Source organism: Syngnathus floridae, chromosome 7 (assembly GCF_059516105.1).
Source record: "Syngnathus floridae isolate MCC-2025c chromosome 7, RoL_Sflo_1.0, whole genome shotgun sequence".
Taxonomy (NCBI): Eukaryota; Metazoa; Chordata; class Actinopteri; order Syngnathiformes; family Syngnathidae; genus Syngnathus; species Syngnathus floridae.
The window spans coordinates 6,680,864-6,702,969 of NC_142419.1; the positions used below are offsets into that span (position 1 = coordinate 6,680,864).

Genomic DNA, 22,106 nt, shown 5'->3' on the forward strand with positions numbered 1-22,106 from the left:
TTCACAAACCACACTATACATAGTCAAAAAAACCTTACTGTACGTGGTCTCTTTTTTTTTACTAAAAAGCATGGTCTTTTTTAAACAGAAAAAAGCCTATATACATACATGGTCATTTTTTACTAAAAAAGCCTTGCTATATATGATCATTTTCTTTACTAAAAAAGCCTTATATACTACATGGTCATTGTTTTTTTTGTTTGTTTTTTTTACTAAAAAAGCCTTTCTATATACATCAGGGGTGTCAAACTCATTTTTTACGCGGGCCGCATTGTAGTCATCGCTTCTTTCGGAGGTCCATTATAACTACAATAAATGTATGAGCACCTCATATTACATACAGTAAAAGCTACAAAACAAAATGACAAATAACTCGTTTTCAAATCAGATGAGTAAAAACTGGTCAAATATTTTAAAATATATATCTTATTAAGAGTGAAGACAATTTGCAATTCTAGTAATGACACACAAATTTGATGCACAATTTGTCTTTGCGGGCCACATAAAATGATGTGGCGGGCCGTATCTGGGCCCCGGGCGTTGAGTTTGACACCAGTGCTATATGGATAGTATACATGTATACATGGTCATTAAAAAAAAAAAAAGCCTTACTATACATGGTCATTTTTAAAGAAGACTATTTATATGGTCATTTTTTTATTAAAAGAACACTATACAATGTTTTTTATATAGCCATTTCTTTAAATGAAGAAAAACGTTTTTTTCACTTCACCCTGTGCTGAATGCTCCAATTTGGAGTCATCTTTGAAAGTTTGTCATGATGCGAAAACAAAATCATTAACCCTAATCAAACTCATGATTGTCTCTACCCAGCCTAACCATCTTAACACTCGGATTCCTACAGCATTGAAGCTTTTGTTGTTGTTTTTGCAGCTTTGATTGGTTTGCTCTGGGGGAAAACCATTACAACAGTTTAAAAATCACTTTGAAGTGTAGTGTGTCAGCTTGCAGAAGAACAGTTGAATAACTTAAATGAAATGATAAATGTTCATTGAACTATGCAATAAGAGAGAGAAAAAATGAGTAGTTAGAGAATAAAATAGAACTCCGCCACAAAAACAGGAGTGAAACCCTAGTCAGGTATGCATCCCCTCAATGACTGATGATCGTCTGACTCAAGAGTCAGGGAGCAGATTTCCTTTCATATTACCCTGCCACACACGCACACACGCACACACAAACACACACATGCACAAACACAGACATACACGCATATTAATGACAAAAAAGACACACCCTGGGGGCAGAGTTTCCTGTAAGTCATAATTACAAACATGTTTTTCAGACAACTCTGGAAAGTGTCTGCCAGTCAAGATTACTTAGGTTATCTCTTTTTTCCAACATTCTTTGGTAGCTCACAAACAGACTTATTTCCAGTACAGGAGGGGTGTCAAACTTTTTGTCGCGGGCCGGATTGTAGTCATAGTTTCTTTCGGAGAGCCATTATGACTGTCAACTCAAATAAATGTATGAGCACCGCATATTATATACAGTATAAGCTACAAAACAAATGGACAAATAACTCGTTTTCAAATCAGACTAGTAAAAACTGGTCAAATATTAAAAAAAAAAAAAGATATTTTTAAAAGTGAAAACAATTTGCAATTCTAGTAATGACACATGAATTTGATGCACAATTTGTCTTCGCGGGCCACGTAAAATGATGTGGCGGGCTGTATCTGGCCCCCGGGCCTTGAGTTTTACACCTGTGCAGTATAGGTTTTTCCAAGTATATTATATATTTTATCATAAAATCATGAGTCATCAGACCATTTTCTCCACTCTACTGAATTCATTGAGGCCGTGACCATCTCACCTCTGAGCTGTATATCATCAGTTTGACGTGAAGCCTCTGGTGACTGGAATGGTCCTCGCTGGGATTTCCACACAAGAGGTGCTAGCCACCGGGTAGCTTGAGAGCTAAAAGGCTCCCGGAGGATCATCGGAGGTGATGTGGCAGAAGGGCCTTGGCATTCGTTGCTGCAACACCTCCTCGTGTGGTCTTGTATTGGTGTGTAGGTCCACGCAAAAAGACACTAAAGCAAAAGTCAAGAATGTACTTAATGTAGTTAATGATACCTATTGTTTACTATATGTATAGTGTCGAAAAAATTCTGATGTCTATTGTCTGTTCACTCAGATTACTTTGCCCTGTCGACGGTTCACTTTTGATTTGACGCAACTCACTTGTATTTTTGCGAACGTTACTTTTGGACTTGGAAGGAAATATCCTGCTTCATATTTGCCTTTTAGAAGTCTTATGTCAAGCTTTCATCAAGGGCTCTGAGTGTTTCATACACTTGCAGCATATCTTCAGTTCATTTCATTCGGCTCACATTCACCAGTTTTCTTTTTTTTTTATTTTGCTCAAAGTAGCATAATGTGGATAAAATTAGTCCTTCTAACCGTTGAGAGAGGTACAAGTGCCTCCACTACACTTGAAGTATAATTATTTATTTAATAGAAGAGTTTGAATCGAAGAAGTCAATTTTATTTGATTCTTTTAAATGTGGGAACCGACAATTGTCCTTTCCCGATGTCTGCAGATTTCTCACATATGGTCTTTTTACATAATTCAGCAGAAATATCTAATATTCATACCTAAATGAAAGCTATTCTATAATGCAGTGTGAAAGAGGAGGTGGGTGGAAGTGCTTGTGGACGTGGCAAGGATGGGCCTGAAGATCAGCAGGGACGGAAAGGATGCAGTGTGTGTGTACGTGTGTGTGCGTGTCTGCTAGTGGGAATACAAACTTTTCAGCTTTTCATATATATTTAAAGGAAATGGACATTGCAAGACAAAATCTACCTTCACACATCATCACGTTGCTAGTGTGCTAGATTTTTCTTTGACAACAGGCGGTTTATGATGGTTCATTCTTTCTTCATTATTTCCCATAGGAAAAATGTTTCTTGCTCCCCAGGGCAGATTATGAGTGACGTCAGAGGCTCCACGGTAAACACAATGAACATACACATCTGAGTGCATGTCACCTTGAATAGGAGCTCATACCAAAGCGGCAGGCCCCTACACAGGAAGCAAATGGTTAACCACAGCCTACTGTCACAATCACTGAATACAAAATCAACAATTAAATCATCCCTTCAGGCCACAGCATCCATTAATTTACATCTGACTTCTGTGGTGCTGACTCTGCTGACCTTAACTGCGGATACAATGGCCTGAAAAGCACATATGTGGTTTCCATGGCGACTCACGCACAAGGATGTACAAGATAACATCATCGAGCCCTTCTCCCTGCGCTTCCTTGTTCTTTTGCTCTCTTACCGTTCCTTCATCATCTCTTTATACCAAAGATCCCTCCATCAGCCATAAATTCATTAAACTCTGAACATCATCAAACACACGGGAAAGATTACAAGACTCACTGATGCGGCAAATATTTTATTTATTAAAACCATCCAGCTGATTTCCCCCCAAACAAAACAACTGAGAAAGACACAATAAATTAAAGCCTACAGTTTTGTCATGAATATTCCAAAGACAGCAAAAGCAGCACTTTTACCTTGCTCTAACATTCACTGGATTAACCGAGCTGATCATGTTTGATGTGTGAGTCACCAATGGGGAGGAGAAATAAAAAAAAGAAAAGAAAGGGTTAGAAAGTTTTGTAAAATGTTGCACAAGTAGCTGTAAATGGCATTTTGGATTCAGTTTTTTCCTGAAAGCCATTTTGGTGAGCACAACACTGTCACACTGAAAGACGCAGCACACACAAACACAAATATTGGAACTCAACATTTAGCAAAAGTTGCTGACTAATTTGAACATCCAGCGTTCAAGCTACAAGAGCATTTCCTTGTCAGCTTGGCGTGCAAATGAAAGAAATGGCCACAACATACAGAGATATGGAAGCGGCCGAGCATTCATATGTGCTACGGTTAGTAGCGTAAAAACATTATCTGTGTCAATTCATTTGTTCGTGATGATGTGTGCGGTCAAATCAGGGCAATGGCACACCGGATCCAGCAGATTTCACTGTGCTAGAAAAAAAGGAACCATTGAACAGCACATATCATTTGGGATTTTTTTTTCTCCTGATTTCTTCAATGTTCCTGCTGGCATTTCTTGCAGCCTCCTTTGCCCTTTCCTTATTTGCCCTTCGACGAAAACACTGCACAAAGTCACACACACACTCACTCACAAAAATAGCATCATTGTAACTGGCATAAAAGTGTGCTTTAAAGTGCTGATTACAAGGCTGCGTGTGTAAGAAACTGATTCTCGGCAAATAAAAATGCAAACATGAGCAGGTTAACTGAAGGTGAAAATGATAGAAAATTAGAAGTGGCTCACAGCTTAATAATCTTCAACTTTTCAGTGAGGACTTTCTAAGATGTTTAAGTGTGCCTGTTGGAATTTTGGCACAATTATGTATAAGAATATTTGTGAGGTCACTGAAAGGTCCTGGAATTGCAAGCTAAATTGTAGTTTATCCCAAAGGAGCGTGATGAAATTGAAGTCAAGGCTCTCAAGTGGTTCGTCCAAATAAAATCCATTTATCCCTGCCTTTATTTATTTTTTGGTGCACGGAGACATATAGTTATGATGTAATTTTTTTTTTCAAAAAAGTCTTCATAGGATTATCGATTAAGATTCAGGATGGATGCAAATCCTCATTTATTAATGACTGTTGCCCATACGGTGCACTCCTGTATGTATAGTAAATGTTATGAAGAATTATCTGGTCGCATTTGCCAGGTGTCTGTCTCCCTGACTTGTTTCCTTTCTGTCTATTCCTTTCTTCTCGGATGTTTTTCAGGTCTGAGGGTGTATGGTGTTAGCAGAATTACCAGTTAGCGACTGGAATTCCCGGAACGCTCAGAAAACTGGGCAGAGTGCAATAGCCTGTGCTGACATCTCTGATGTGTTTGGTACTGAGCGATAGGAGAGAATGTGCGTGTGTGTGTGTGTGTGTGTGTGTGTTTGTGTGTGTGTGTGTGTGCATGCATGTGTGTGTGTGTTAAAAGAGACATTGGGGAAGAAACAAAAGGGAGGGAACACAGTACAGACAGTGAAGGACAAAGGGATGCTGGAATTCTTGTAGACAGGAATGTGCACAAAACAAAGACGGGCTATGTTGAAAATCAGAAGGGTGGGGAATTCCGTATTATAAATAACTGCTTTTTTAGCCTTTAGTTTAGAATGACCATCAGCTTGGATTCACATACCCCCGTCCACCCACTCCATGCCTTCTTTGCCAGCGGCAGAAAAGACATCTGAAAATTCGCTTAACTCATGCAATCAAATGTATTTGCATTACTGTTTGTCTTCAAGTTGAGTTTCACGATGATTCCTCCGGCGTACTTACTGTTACGTAAAGTGTGCATCCTCTGTCAAATAATTTCTCCTCTGCATTTACTGCATAGCTGGTTGCATAAAAAAAGTTCAAGGCAAAATGGCAGAAGGTGTCCAACAAATCAAGATAGTTTGTGTCAATATCTCAGCGAGGAGGCTGCGAGGGACAGGCACATTCACACTTGTCGTGATGTGTGAGGAATATCTCATCGATGACCCAGCGCACCCTTGTCCTGCGATGGCGCTGGTACAGAGTGGTCTCCGGGGCGTACTTGAGCACCTGGAAGAGACAGGGAGAATAGGTTGAGATAGCTCAGGACTTTAAACTATTTCCTGCCTGGCCATAAGCTTTGTGGTCCCTGAAGTCTGAAGCTCTGTACTTTTTTTTCATTCCTCACCCATGTTTGCATCATGTCTGTATGTTTTGTGCATTGGCATATTGTTACTGTCCTTGTCAGTTTTAAATTAATGGAGTTTCCAGGCTTCTTTTCTTTATATTTGCTACAGGTAGTGATAGAAAAATAAAGCTTCAAATTTGTAAACCCACAAACGGAAAAGAAGTGGAAATATAAAGAGATGGAAAAAGTGTTTCACTAATTAACTGTTGATTTGGGACCTGTTGAGTACAACCAGTCTGACTCGCTTCAGATGTCTTCACTCTTTTTGAGCTAATTGCCCAAACCTTCTTTTTCTGTCATTTTTTTTAGGGTTGGGAATGTCTCTATGGTAAGCTATGATCATTTAAACTTCAGTTGACATGGAACTAAATCAGTCTTTGTTGACTTATCATGGATGCGCTCGGAATCTAAGTAGCAGATGTAACCACTATTCTGCAGTGCTGCCATTATATGTTGTCGTTAGTCTAATAAATAAGGCCCCTACAATACAAATGTCTCAACAATGTCCTTGAAACGTATTTACTTGTATTATTATAAAAATAATTACACCAAAATGAATACGTACATATTGTGAATTATAGCAGTGAGCCTTCATTATTTGTGACCCACCTCATGTAGTTTGAGCGTTGTCTTTGAGGCCTGACAGGTGCAGCCGGTATTCCAGTTATTTGTGCCGCATCCACAGTTGCCACCACAGCGCTTGACCAGCATGCACCGGGGGAAGAAGACGGCGTTGGTCACCCTAAGCTCCTCACGCAGGTTGACAGAGTAGTTGCGAGGGGTGCAGCTGTACCGCTTTACGTCATCGTAGAGGCGATCCAGGTCAACTAGACAGTGACAGAGAACATTGTCATGAAATCTGCCGGTCTGTAATCTTTCCATGGTCTTTGGGAATTCATTTTACCATGCATACACGAATGAACGATTGATTGTCAGCCATATTTCAGAGGAGAGCATTTTTCGCAGCATCATCAGGAGTAATGGAGTAACATCAGGAGTAATACAGAGGAACCTTGCTTCATATATTTAATTTGTTCCAACTGAGGTAATGTTTCCCAGTGAAATGATGGAAAAAACAGAAAGCATAGCAAGACAGTATCTTCTCTGAAATAAGGCGGCTCGAGAAATACGCGAAATGTAAAAGATGGGGATAGAGAACAGCAATCATGGCTAGATTGTCTTCTTAACAAGGGTCAAAGTAAGCTAGGTAATCATCACCCCACTGTCACCCGTAACCGGGATGATTACACATATGGACTATTTATAGGTTGGCTGATTTAACCGATTGTTGTGCATATCTGTTGGTTGCAGAAGAACCGAAATTGTAGAAAATTGCATCTTCAGCAAAGAAACAACAAAAAAAAAACATCAGCCCACAATTGTTGTTGTTGGACTGAGTACTGAACATTTAAGATTCACGCTATTGATGAAATATTTGCATTTTGTCTGAAACTTGTTTCAATTCTATGTAGCCTTGCATTTACAGCCCTAAATACTTGACTCTGCATGCCTAAGCTGTAGTCCGATTCAGGGTACAGGCTAAAGAACACTTGAATCAAGGTTTCTTTTAACGAGGCTGATATAACTGAAATCACAATCTTGGCAGGATGTAAGTGCCCAATTGAAATGATGAAGAAAGAAAGCATTTAGTGGATTGAGCAGAGCTTCTGGACTGAATTTCCAACAGATATATGGCATGAATCATCATTCATCCTTGCAGATGCTATTTGTTTAGAATGCATCCTCATTACACCAAACAAGTGAAATGATCATGGTACATGGTTAATTCAAGCTACTAAAAAACAAAGAGCACAATAAGTTTCGTGCTCATGCGCGCTGTCACAAATAGGTTTATCAATCAACAAAAAAAAAATACAGACACAAGCTTTTTCATTCATACTGATAGACTGGACCTGAAAGCAAATTCTTGGCATTGCAATTCTAAATTAGGAGCATACGTAAAAGCAATTCACATAACCTTGCTATTTATATCCTTAATCCCAAAGGTGTCAGAATTTGGATGATTTAATCGGGGAAATTAGCCACCGGTGGCTTTCCACAAATCATTTGCCGTCTGGACACCGAGTGGTGAATTTCTCCTCCACTGGAAAGTCTCTGAGTCGACAAAATGTCACTGGTGTTAATTGACTGTAATTTTTATTTTTTTTTAAACAGGTTGTAAAAGTAACTAAATAAATAGTCACCAAAGCTGTACTCAGCATTTCAGAGATTGTTACAAGAATGTGACAGGTGGAAGTTGAGAGTGGTTTAGAATATCACTGCCACTGCAAAGTACACTGAATCAGTGGACCAATGACCCTATTGTGAATATTCACTCGCATGAAGTGCTGCTACTGCTACTAGTCAATAAGGTTATTTAGGAGTTTGTTAACTGGGGTAATTTATTTTATTGGTGCTTACATCGTTTAAGCTATATTCAGATAAAAAAGAACCACCAATAAAACCAACAATATTTATTGGTTTAGCTAGTTTAGCTTCTGATCTGTCGGTTAACAGACATATGCCTAAACCTGTTGACTTGTATTTTTCAGAGTGCCAGAGAAAGATTAGAAAGCGTGAGAATAGTTAGCAATTACTTTACATATTATTTTGCTTGTATGTGGCCTAAATTCCAATTGGAATTAAAACTCATTCAATTGTAATTATGATCTGTCTTCGCGTCTTCAAGGGAACAAAGGAGAATTGAAAACTAATCCATTATTGCTGGCCAAGTGAGGATGTGTGTGACTTAATGAAAACAAAGCAAAGCTGCTGACTCGAGCACATTTCTGCTTCAGTGCACAAGCTGAATTTCCAATTAGAGTGAGGTGCTATGTCGTATCAACGACCTGCGGCGACTACACCTCTCAGGGGCTGCAATATGTGTTCCCTACCGTATGGGACAATCATCAGTTAACAGGACACACTGTACACACGCATTGGTAAAAATTGATTTGTTGTCTCGCTCAAGCATTTACCGATGTTTATTTGTGGTTTGATTTTAAAGAAACAGCACATATGTAAAAAAACATACCTTTGTTGTGCCTGCTTGCCAGATGATAAGCCCTGGATCTATAATGAATATGCGTTTGTGTGTAAATGCTGTCCAGGTCCTGTTTCCAAGTGTCCGGGTTCAGCGATCTCAGAAGCTGTTCCACAGTGTCAAAGGCAGCGATGGTTCGGTCCAGGTCATCTAATGAGAGCGGTACTTCAGTGACTGCTGCCGGCCCCACAGGACTGCGATCCTACGAATCAAATTCAAAATAACGAAATTATTCCATTCTAGTTATACGCTCGGTCAATGATTGACATTGGGTTAGATGTTTAATGCAAAACAAATGACCATGAGAACCTTAACCTTACACGACAAAAGCAGATAATGCAAGACATTTGTATTCTACTGTCTTTACATCCATGTGTATGTCAAGAAATATTTATTTGTCTAGTTAACTGAACTACTTCTCACTAAGTGTGCACACAGTGTCTATAGAAAACATGTTGAATACTAAAACTGGGGCAAACCGTATCACTCTATGTAGGAGTGATAACATACTGAACATAACACGCTGATTGTGTCTACGCCCCCACATGGGCGGTTCATGCAGAAAAAGTGCCATCCGCAACAATGCACACTAATTATTATGATTTCATACATCGCTGACCACAGATCGCTTATGCAGAGACGTACACAAATTACAGGGATTAAATGTACTTACAAATACATTAGTCTAAGAAAGCATGACATTTTACATCTCAAGTCTCATGTAAAATGCATGCAGTATGGTGTATATGCATGATCGAATGTGTGCATGCAATATGTGGCTGGGCCTTGGTCCATGCAAATGGGCAGTATGTCATAACAATTATTAATGTGCCCATTAATTATTTCTTTGTGCTTGTAAAAAGTACAATGTACTATGGGTGAATGGGTGACAAACTGTATGTTTTGGGAAGTGTGGTTAAAACTAACACAGATCAGATGATAAACTATTATTTATTTATAAAATATAATATTGGCATTAAAATGAAGGCAGTGAGCCTTTTCAAAGCTACAGAATTAAATTGATGTGTTGCTAACCAGTCCTTTCACGTTATTACAGTTAGAATTGCTTTCCAATGCAAACGTCTATTCACTTTTCTAGTCTGGATTTTCTCATGTAGGACTCACCGACGTCGTGACAACCTCCCAGTTGGTTTGGGATGCAGGCAGAGGGGTGTCAGGCTAGAGGAAAGAAATGCAGCAATAAGGGATTAGTTTTTAATTGATTCTCCAAAGTTTCTATTACTAGTACATTTTAATGAGATTCTCTTTGCGTTCTATTGCAGGGGCACTCAAACAGAAATCTTAAATGGGTGAAAATCACTCAATGGGTCAAAGATTCATTAATCAGACAGACCTCATGCGATAATACTGTAATCAAAATATAATGTCCTTTTCATTCATTACCACAACATGAAAATGAGCCAAAACATGTATTTTTATTTTGATGAGAACAACTGAAATACATTACTGTATTTACTAAATATTTTATTTAAAAAATGGCTGCAGTGCTCGTCTTGTGAGATTTTTTTTTTTAATTCCTGTGATTGCAGACGACGAGTACAAATCAGCTAACACGTACCATAGTTGACTTACAGCAAGTGTAAAATGACTCTCCTGTGACATGTGTAAAACATGTCAGGCAACAACCAATTCAATCATTTTGAGTCCCTGACACATTAATTCACATTTTCTATGACTTCCATCTCTTGAAGTCTTTAATAGCATCCCCGGTGCAGATGGGAAAGTTCCTGTTAGACACACCAAAGTCATATTGTGATTGTTTACATCTGCAAAAAACTCTGGCATATGGCTTTTTAATGATTTGTACATGCTTCTCGACCAGCTGTGTAAATGACGTCTGAGGCGTTCTTGTACGAGTGCGTGCAAGCAAGTTTACAAAACCTGGATCTCATCTCCTTTTAAGGTGAAATGTATCATGTCATCCACATCTGGGCCACTTTGATCTTTCAAAAAAGTTGGAAATAGGGATCAAACACAACACTTCATCTGAAGTCAAGAAATATCACCTGACTCTTAAATAAACAAGCCTCTTTTTTTCAATGTGGCTTGATTGTATAATGTATGAAACAATATTGGCTACAGAAAAATACAGCAATATTGTAGGTGGCAATAGGGCACTTCCTTATTTACAGAAGCACTCGAGTAGTGGGGACACCAGGGAGCTGCCCTTTTCAACCTCCATTTGGAACAATCGGACAGTGAGACAGTTGAGGATTAAGTGCGTCCTAGATGGCCGCGAAGGCCCCGAGATTTCACTGTCGACATTTAGCCCACATAACCGGTTATCTAGAGGACACTGACAATAGAAAAACACAACACTTAAATGTCTTTCAGCGACTTGCCATCTTGTTTTCAATTTAATTGCAAACACAATCTTCAGTGGGTATGTTTCTACTCCTGCAAAGTCAGCCGCACGCCTCATGTGCAATGAATTTAAAGATAATGAGAGCAGTCGCTAAATTTAGCTAGGAATCAAATTGGCTGTGTTCACTCCCTCAACGACGCAAACAGTCTGCACGTTGCACTAGACCTAAGCGATTTCTGTGTTGTTCCCTGAGAGAGCTTATTGTGCGTCTTGACTTAGTCCATGCTCTATTCTGTATTCTATTCTGTTTCCTTCTATCTTCCTCTTTGAGTGTAGGCATTTAAGTCATTAGCTAACTTGCCGATACCATCTCAGACACCTGTTCTCTCTTTCCAAAGATGCGTCCTCTCTCCTCCTCCTTCCCACTGAGTGCCTTGCCATCTCCTCCCTTTTATCAGTTTGACAGCTCTGAAGAGAACAAATTAGAGCTCCTAGCCACATAACTTCAGTCCAGCTGAAGAGAACTTCTGTGCGCTATTAGTCAAACACAAAGGAGGAATAGCACAAATGGGTGCAATTCATCAAGATTTGATGAGCATTTGACAAGGAGTGTGAGAGAGAAAAGGGAAAGAGGGGAAAAAGAAGAGAAACATTATGTTTCTATACCTATACTGCTTTGCATGTTGGCATCATGAAAGCCATGCTACCTATATATCCTGTACAATGTTCCATAGATAGCCAAACCTTTGAGCACAAATGGGAGCCGGCTATTGGCACGGCAGCTTTTACGTCAAAATGAAAGAAGAATGAAAGCAAAAAAAAAGTTCTACAAATGCACTATTTCTCTCTGCAACTTGCATCGTAGCATCCTTTTTCTTTTTTTGTAGATAAAAAGCAGTGTTCAGCCCCATCTGTGACATGAAAGGAAGCCATGCATTACGTAACTTAAAAAGACTTTCTGTGTCTCGACTGCAATTTCTCTTTCCCCTTTCACTGCGATTACAGGCTGAGGAACATCAGAAATCCTCTCTTTCTTCTTAACTCTTCCCAACAAAATGACTCAGATGATTTCCTTAGTTGCTCATTTGACAAAGAGAAAATGTTCCTTTAGTAACATCTACAGCAACTTATCTCCATCAAACTGTCCACCCATCCCTCTTTTTTCCCCTGCTTTTTCTTTTGTTGGACACCGACACACGAGCCCAATTGTGCGGTATACAGTACAAATACCTAGACTTGCTCTCCTGTTATTCACTGGGCACAGACAGCAAATAACTAGTGTCCAAACCAGAACATGCAAACATCACCCATGCAGAGATTCCAACACAGAAACTCTTGCCACTACTTTCAAAGTGCTGTATGTAAAATCAGAAAATGTAGTTTCTGCAATTATTTATTAGAAACACAGTGAACATGGAGTGGAATGTAAATATGGTTCCTTTGCATGCAATTTACTGTGTGCACCCTTCAACTTTCTTCCAGCGCAAACTCTCGGAAGGCTGGTTTATCTGCAGCCCCCCTCAAGCTGACATCTCCCCATTCATGAGTATCAATATTTTGTGTATGGAGCGAAAACACAGAAAGAACATTTCATTTATCCTCAGGGGGCCCTAGTGGAGGGTTGTATCACATACAGTGTGAATGTTTTTTCTCTGATTACCCATCACAACAATGTCTATGTCTCCGCAATAGAAAATTGAAGGAAATAGTATAAAAGACAAGGATCAAGTGAGATGTGGCATATAGAAGTTACTCAGGACTTATATGTCAACTGTGTGTGCGTCTCTCACCAGAAATGAATAGTAGACTTTGAATCCCGGCTTTGCGACAAAATAATTGTCAGATTTGAAGGTTATTTTGAGGATGTTAGATTTGGAGTTGAGACTCGGCGGTGCCTTTTGTCCACACCAGCGACCCCAAATAATAGTGCTCGTGGCTGATTGGTCCTCCACTTCAACAAAGTCATATCTGCAGTGAATAATAAAGAGGAAGAGGACAACAAAACAAGTTGATGATGATGAAAACATTTAAGACTCTTGGCTGACGCGTTGATTTCAGTGATACAGTTGGGTGCTTTGCTTTTTGTATAACACTCATAAATATCACCAAGTTAAAGAAAATATTTAATTATAGCCAAGAAATATAAATAAAATGTGTGGATTTTGTGGGGTGCAGGAGCTTGTACTAAAACGTTGCTGCGCTTATTAGACTGATTCCTTATGCACATTTTTAAGTAGAAGAATGACTATTGATTCTGCCCAGTTCTTTTGGCACTCATCGATTTTTTTTGGGTGAAGATGCCCATTTTCTTTATAAGATCAATTTTGACCTTTCCTCCACGTTGTGGAGGACATTTGCAGCATTCCACCGTTCAATTCCTTCCAAATAATTGGTGGATTCCCTTCTTCATAATCAATCATTGTGTCTGGTTCTGTCTTACTGATATAATAGCCATCGTTTTGACACATCTGCTTTTAGCTTCAATTTTGTCCTTCATTTTACGATTTCTGAAGATTCATTCAATCCCCCTTTTGAAGGAATATGCCACAATATTCTAACCACTCGGCTCTTATCCATCTCCTATAAATGTTGCACTTGTGTTACCTGCACACGTTGTTCTCGGCCTCCTCCAAGCCAAAATGATTGTCAAACTCCAGGTGTATCCGGCTTCCCGCTGGTGACACCAAAGTCCATGACAAAAGCAGATTGCGTGGATACGAGTTGGGGAAGCGTGGGCTATTGATGACTCCACCTGGCGGTGTAACGGTGATGTTGTCCTCTTTTCGGTATACATCTGTGATGAGACATTTTTTGTCTGTTAGCTCATATAAACAAATGAGTGAGTTCTTTTGATTCAAAAATTATGCTGTAATATAAACAAGTACGGCAATGGTATTGATTATGATAGTGATTTGTTGTTGCGCCTCACAAATGAATCCTGCTGTTTTGCCCACGATGTGTTGATTAAAACAAGGCTGTCAGCCTTCGGCTCTCAAATTGATGATATCAAAACAATATTGTTCACCACTGCTATTTTCTACTGATATATTTATGGTAAGTTTATTGCTCTTGGTGCAGAAAGCACTTTACTTTTTGTTCCCAAACGAGGGGTGAATCTATTTATCATGGCTGTGTAGGCAGATTAATATCCTTAATAAATGAGGAATACCTGGTGAACACACAAACACACGCACAGTCTGAAGGTCAAGCAGCATGCTGAGGTTGGCTGACAGGGCTGTTTTTTTTCTGACTTGTGTGGATTTTGTGAAGAGGAAGATGAATGTATAATCAAGGCTGTGCAGTTTGCACCCCAGAATGATGATGATGATGATGATGATGATGATGAAGCTTTGGCCTTTACTTCTACGCCTTTCTCATTCAGCTCCTGCTTAAGAGTTTTATTTTCTTCACTATGTTATTTTATTGATCAATTTATCAAGGAGGTCACCACCACAATCTGTTTGTATCATTAAAGCTTAAATATGTAGATGCTCTTGCTTTTTACGCGATAGCAAATGTCTGACTCTGTAGTTCTATTTGCCCATAAAAATGCTTAGTTGTCAGGATCTTTTCCCCTCTACGGTTAGTGAGGGACACATCCGTGTGCGTGTGCATGTTTGTAAGGTTGTCGGTTAATGTGGTGTCAGGGCACTTTCATTTTCACTCTGGTCTGCTGCACTGCAGGTTACAGTAAACTACTGGCAGGTTGAAGTAGACATAAATACAGCAGTGAAAACCAAAATCGTTGTCTGTTTGACATGTTCCATGTTTTTCCTTTAATTTTTGGGTGGGTAAGAAGGCAAACCCTGATTTTTTGTAAAAAAAAAAAAAAAAAAAAAAAGGATATCCACAGTTTTGTTGAACATTTTGGATTCACAAAATAGGAGATGTTTTTATTTAATACACTGATTTTGAGTATTCATAAGCCCTCACAAATAGCTGGCTTCCATTGTATAGTTTGAGTTGTTTTGGGTTGTAATATCAACATTCATCACTAGATGTCAGACATATCATGTGCTATACTACAAAGTAATAGTAATGTAATAATAAACATATTAAGAGCATTTATGTTGGCCATATCTCATTTTTTGTAAGATATCTGGTTAGGAAGTGTGTGGTCGTTTGTGTCGCCCCAAAAGCAAAGATGAAAAATTGTAGCTCCTTCCATCATTAGGTTGCCCATCCCTGGTCTATTTTGATTTCAAAACTTGCGTTTTGTATTTTTATTTGTACATACTGTTTCCCAAAATGTTTTATTTTCATGCGTGGCAGGATGGAGGTGGGTAGTTTCGCACGAATGAAACTTGTCTCTCCCACCTTCATTGCTGGGGTGTGATGTTCTTCATACTGTAGCACTAAGGTCTATTTCTGATCCAAGTGCCAATCACACTCTCACAACAGCTCTGTCGAAAATGCACTAAAAAGAAGAGCGGTAACATTTATGTGAGCGTGTGTGGAAGTTCAACTTGTGTTACACCTTTAAGATGTTTTTTAGCATAGAAGTGTGGGTAGGTAGATGGTTTTAAATTATTGGGATTGATTTGAATTGAAATTTTCTCAGCAAGTCAGGGAATGATTGTTTGCCTTTTAGCATTATATACATCATAGATTGTTTTCCTTGCTGTGCTCATGCATGTCTTGAATGTTTATTCATCTGTATTTTGTTGTGTTATGTAAAACATGTCCAATTAGCAGCATAGGTGATGCCATCCGCTGCGTGGTACGGTAGGAGGTTGTGCATAGCGTACATCTGTTCACTGCTCTGCAGTGCATACTGTTTGCATGACATTGTGTTTTCTTGCAAAGTCTGGTTGCTGATGCGCAATACTGTGCTTGCACTCACAGACAATTTCCACCCAGAGAGAAATGAATGTCCAAACCCTTTTTCCGTCTGGCTAAATGATAGCTCAAGGCCTGTGTGCATGCATTGATTATCAAGGCCTATGCTGGCTCCAGTTTTGCCACTCACTCATGAAAAAATCATATTTAGATATTCTCTCTTGCTTTTCAGTCACGCTTTCGAAAGCACAGAGGCATGAAAGAGAAACACACACATGGGTCCTTGGGGTGGACACTGCATGCCATAAGTGTCATCTTTGGTCACCATTGGCCTCCCACCCAACATCTCTTCTTCTGAGATGTTGGGTTCTGTCTCATTTTACTTATTCTACCAAAATGATTTGTTTTAACTGGGATTCTGGAAAAAACACAGTGCAAAGGACTAGAACAAATTAATGATTACATCTGAATACACCCTAATATCAATGTCTTACTTCTCTGATCAGTTATTCTGTTTAATTTCTACAGGGCTTAAACAGTTAACAATCACCAAAACATATTAGGAGAACAGACTGCAAATGGTGGAAAAGAACACATCTTGAGGAACATAGGTTAAAGATTTGTTTTTTTAAGTAACACAATTATTCCAGAAGGGAAGTGCATGTTGAAAGAAAGCCAATGTGGGCGCACCAGTGCATTAGACATGAGAAGAAACTATTCAACTGTGAATCACTTGTGTCAGGGCAGATGGGGTGGGGAGATGTATGATTCATAGCAATGCCAGGACTATATACAGTTCACATGATTATAGAAAAGTGCATGTGCATAATGGTCCTTCAGATGGACACTGCATGGCACCCATGTTTGCTTTGCGTTTGACTGAATTATTGAAGAGTGAATTCAAGGTGTTAAGATGATTGTTACAAGTTGATGGATTTCAAGTGATAGTTTCTTTGTATCAGATTAAGACAAATGAGCAATGTAACTAGGACTGACATTCTGGCTATACCAAATGTTGGTGAGTAATTCTTTCATCATTTTCATTCATTCTTTCAAAAATTTCATCAGCAACAATTAAATGTACATTAAATGTTTGTGATGTGCACACATGCATATCACATGATTCCATTTTTTGCTATTTTCAAATACCACCAAAACAATCATTCTCATCAATCTTTTTGACATACTAAAACAACAAATATCAAGACTCTTAGGGGCTGGTTCACTAAGATCCCAAATTGTGGTCATTTGTGTGCATATTCACTGTAACATTACACCGCCTCAACCTTTAGCTCTGGGAGGGGCATTGTTTTGAAACCAACATTGTTATATGATTCAGCTTCCCTTTGTTACATTACATGTTTGTTTGAAATTGAAACTTCAATGATCTACTTTTTTGTTTATTTGTTTTGTTAATCGTTGTTGTGCTTGATTTATTTTGCCACTGCATTTTAAATATTACATGCAACAATTACAAATTCTGCACAAAGGTTACATTCATGTTTTGTACATGCAAGGGATTAAAAAAAGATAAAAGTTTAGATATGCATATGTTTTCACAGTTTGAGTCAATATATCTTATGAAGCATCCAACCCCCAAAATCATGATAATACCACTTATCCATTAATCAGGACGTAGCATTACAATTGACAAATTGTTTTCACAACTTTGTAATTGACCATGTGAAGGTTTACCCTTTACTGAGTGACAATTACGTTATATACATCATAGATTTTCTAGCATAGCAGAAACATCAAACATTTGTTTGAACGTGTGTGTGTGAGCGGGTGTATCAACGTGTGCGTGTGCGCGTGTCTGTTCCCCTGGAGGCAGACAAAGGGATGTCCTGTGACACAGACAGAATAGGTTAGATAAACAGCAGCGGATCAAAACACTGTTGACTCAGGACACTCGCAGACAGATTTACTGAAGGCCTTTCCTTTTTTTGCTGGGGCAGATGAGGCAATGAGGCCTCAGCAAAAAGGGGAGAAGACTTCAAGGGTATTTTTGTCAAATACAAATCGCTAAAATAAGAATTTGTGGTCACACGGCACAAGAAAGCAAATTTATTCAGTGCCATACTTGTTTTCATGTGATTGCTTTATATTTGTGGTTACTGGTAACGTAGAAGATAGAGTATGCTGCTGTGTGTGCAGATGGCACAGATTTGATTTCCAATCAGCACCACATTCGTCTACCCGGCAACTGCCAAATCTTTTTCTTTTTTAATTTTATATCCTCGACTTTTTGATATGTGTGACAGTGCCCCAGCTAATACTTGCTATAAATTGTTCTATCAAATACAGTTTAATAGAGACTTGGTCGATATGGTTCTCACAGATCAAATATAAGTTAAAGGTTTGGGAAAAATTAGGAAGATTACGAATGTCAAAGACTCTACCATTTCCCATGTATATGCTGGCTAGTCAATATTTTAAGTAATAGCCCGAGAGGTTATTTGTGGTAAACTTGAACTGCAGCCAAAGGACATATTTTGCAAGCAAGATCAATACAATCTCATAAACTGCTGAACTATGCCTTGCTAACTGGCTGACTGCCTCCGAAGGCTTCCCCTGGCATAGTCCAGGAGCAGCATGACAAATGATATGCCGTCTTTTCACATCAGATGATGATAAACAAACAAACTACAGCCTCACGCTGACAGATGGGAACATAACAGAATGAACACTGCAAGATACAAAAACTGAGAAAGTCTGACCTGGCTGGGGTGAAGGACAATCTGAAATAGGGCGAGTGATTGAGTGATATTAGTCAGGATGGAGGTGTGAAAAGGAAAGAAGAAGTGCTAAGGGTAAGAGAAAGTTTAAAAACTCATGAGCATGAGAAACGTGTAAATTGCTGAGTAACAAAATCCACAAACACTCACGAGCTCTCAAACCATTAGATAAGTCACACCAAAGAACATGTCTAAGACTCATGAATAAGCAATGGTACAATCTGCTTTGTTAGCGCATGTGTGTGTGTCTGTGAAGCTGTGTCACTTCTTGTCGGTTGTTTTTGTGCACTTCAATGTCAAAAGGGAGAGGAGAGATGTTGCTGAAAAATGACTCTCAATGCATTTAAATGATTCAGGAGCATTTTATCTGGTCCTCATATCTTCACAAGTGAGTCTCAGTGGTCCCTTGAATAGCATTAGCATCCACTTTGCAGCCTCTTTGGCAAATGTGACCCCCAAAATTGTTGTTGGGTTAATTCTCATTGCATCAATTATCTGTGTTAAGGATGCAACGTCAATTTGATTGAATAATGGATACAATTTATTTAAGGTAATTAACAAGCTGAGTGTTATAATCTTGACAGGTTGTGTTTTTTTTGCTTTTTTTTCAAACTGTACAGCTGTCATAACTACTATCAAAATAACGTCATAATATAAGTCAAATTCCATCTAAAAAACTATCAATACTATTTTAAACAGAACAAAATATTAACCATGTAGGTCTGAGCATTGTTATATTTGTCATAGCAAACAAGTTTGTACTGTGCATTGTACTTTGCTTTGACATATTCCTGTTTAACACCTTGGCTAAGCTAAGTGAATAATGCAAAGGACTAAAACTTGCAGAGTCAGCACTGTGGATAGGTCTTTAGAGACACTGTGGCAGAACGATGCGAGCAACCAAATTTCAAACACACATCCGTACTTTGAACATTGCTGATATCAAAAAGTAGTGATGGTCTTTCATTTTGCTTAGGGTTTACGATTTATTTAGTTTGCTGTGTTTTTATTATGTATTGTGAGAGACATTTCATTTCCATTGTTGTATTGCAATCACAATGAAGACATTCAAAATAAATTTAAAAAAATGAATAAGCCTGTGCATATATAATATTGAAACTACAGACCCGGAATGCAGTAAAGTAGTTAAAGTAGCTTGTACACGATGTACATGATCAATGAGTGTATACATGGCATTGTGTGTTATTCAGTACATTCTTGTCAATGTGTATTGATGGGACAGGACAGGATGGGAGAAACTCAGCCACGTCCAACATGATTTGCGTGGTCTAGTGCGAGTATACTGCAACACTTGATACACTAGTATTTTGCTCTTGCTGACAGTTACTGCAGTTTAAACTGCAACATTAAGGAGGACAGTCAATAATTCCCACAGTGCACAACACACACAAGCACACTCATGCACCACGCACACAAGCATACATGTGCAATGTGCACAGTGTAAAACAGTTCCTTTATGTCTTGAATTGTTTCAGCTTTTAATATTTTCATTCATTTTCTATAGTGCTTATCTACACGAAGGGTTGCTCTCTCTCACTCTCTCTCTCTTGCCACCTGACTGTGTGTGTGTGTGTGTTTGTGTACGTGTGTGTGTACGTGTGTGTGTGTACGTGTGTGTGTACGTGTGTGTGTGTGTGTGTGTGTGTGTGTGTGTGTGTGTGTGTGTGTGTGTGTGTGTGTGTGTGAGGTACATCTGGGTTAACACACATTTTTGCAAGCCCATTCTCTCTAAGGGCAAGTTGAAAGATGTTTGCGAGATGCACGTTTGCTCCGTTAGAGAGCAGATGCTTATGTTTTGACAGAAGTCCCGCTCTCTGACTCCCATCAGATGTGTGTACGTGCGTGTCAGTCCTCTGACTGCCAGCCGGTATCTGACCTATCCACCACTGGGGTCTCTTATCTCGCTGAAGGCTCAACATCAACATCCACCTGCTCCTCCTCATCTTCAATTCTACTTCTGTCTGTTAACTAGTCTGTCATCATTTTTCACCCTTTCCCCCTCGACATCTCACAAGCAGACTTTTACTGTCCTCCCCACCTCCCATTCCCGTCCAGCAGCCTTCATACTGTATGTATCCTCTTCTCGTGCCGGCACTTGCAATGCTCCATTCTCCCTGTGCTGCTCACCAACTTCTGAGAGAGTTAACGATGAGCTGAAACCAAGAAAAAGGAGGCTAATGAAGACCAGAAGAGGAAGAGATAGAGTGGAGGGAGACAGATGGAGAAATGCCTGGATACACAAATGGTGAACGTGGGAAAATTGTGGAGAAGCGCTGACATTCAGAGAGAGGAAGATAAAAAGCATTTGACAGAGGGAAAGAATCTCTTTCATTTGTGTCACTGTCAGAGCACCATTGTCAAAATAACAAAGACATAGCATTCACTAAGTATCGGAGGATTTGTCAAAGTCCCAGTCTTGCAAGCTCAACACGCATAAGACACATGGCATAAATACACAAAGTGTTTATCTCTTTCCTTCAGCAGGGGCCAATCTCCTGGGGTGTGAGTGGCTTCTGCTCTCATTTTTCTGCAGTGTCACTTCTGCCACGTGTCTCACCCTCGCTTAGCCCAGCTACCAGAAACATGAGGGTACTATTCATTTATTTCTGCTTCGTTTTTAGCAGCCAAAGAAACCATTCGGCTCTATTGTACTTTTTGAGAAACCTTTTCACCTGCACATAGTCTATTTGTAAAGATTCAAATATTTGCCACTTGGTTATATATACCTCAGGTCACCATGTCTTTGACAATGCTCAGCGTAATTGTGTTCCATCTTGTGTCTTATACAGAACCATCCACTGATCCGGGGTGTGGTTGTGGGGCCAGCAGCTTTTGCAAGGGAGCCCAAACTTCTATTTCCCAAGTCACTGTCCAGCTATTCCGGGAGGATCCTGAAACATTCCCAGGCCAAATGGGAGAAATAGCTCCAGCTTGTCCAGAGTTATTCCGCAGCCTCCTCCTGGTGGGACATGACCAGAAGACCTCACTAGGGAGGTCAAGTCAATCACTTCAACAGCCTGGTGGAGGGTCAGCAACTCTGCTTTGAGCCTCTCTCAGGGACAGTTTCTCACCCTAAAGGGAGAACCTGCAGACACCCTGGGGAGGAAACCTTTACCTCACACGAGTTTCTGTTTCTCTTTGTTAATCCAATCAGACAGCTGAGATTGTTTGCAACTGTCAAAATCAAGTTAATACACAAAAATCTTGTCTACAGTTTGATAGTAACAGCATGGCTTTCTGCTCAGCCTAAATAGCATCTGAGCGGCTTCACCGGAGATCCTTTTAATTTCCCCCTGCATTCCCTTCAGAGAACCTGTTCCACCTTGCCAGAGGGCTATCAGTGTAATTAACACACCAGCTGCAACTACAGTGCCATTGTAATGAACCCGTTAGTTTTATGAAGCAAAACCATTTAAAATGGTTCAGCCAGCACCCTGTTGTTGGACGCATTACAGAAAAA

At 39.4% G+C, this 22,106-nt stretch overlaps 1 protein-coding gene across 9 annotated transcripts in view; it reads right to left on the reverse strand.

Annotated features, from left to right (window-relative positions):
- Window positions 1–3,411: 3,411 nt before the first annotated feature.
- The window catches only part of pdgfd (platelet derived growth factor d), an 86,162-nt gene continuing 67,467 nt past the window's right edge, over window positions 3,412–22,106 (reverse strand). For 8 of the 9 annotated variants that reach the window (XM_088382007.1, XM_088382005.1, XM_088382002.1 and 5 more), the window contains 6 exons: window positions 13,713–13,902; window positions 12,899–13,076; window positions 9,908–9,961; window positions 8,774–8,984; window positions 6,349–6,566; window positions 3,412–5,621 (listed from right to left, as the gene is read on the reverse strand). In XM_088382007.1, the coding sequence (XP_088238133.1) occupies window positions 5,487–5,621; window positions 6,349–6,566; window positions 8,774–8,984; window positions 9,908–9,961; window positions 12,899–13,076; window positions 13,713–13,902 (986 nt within the window). In that variant the 3' untranslated portion in view covers window positions 3,412–5,486. Of the gene's footprint in view, window positions 5,622–6,348; window positions 6,567–8,773; window positions 8,985–9,907; window positions 9,962–12,898; window positions 13,077–13,712; window positions 13,903–20,684; window positions 20,800–22,106 lie in introns of all 9 variants that reach the window. The other variant, XM_088382009.1, reaches the window with a different exon arrangement.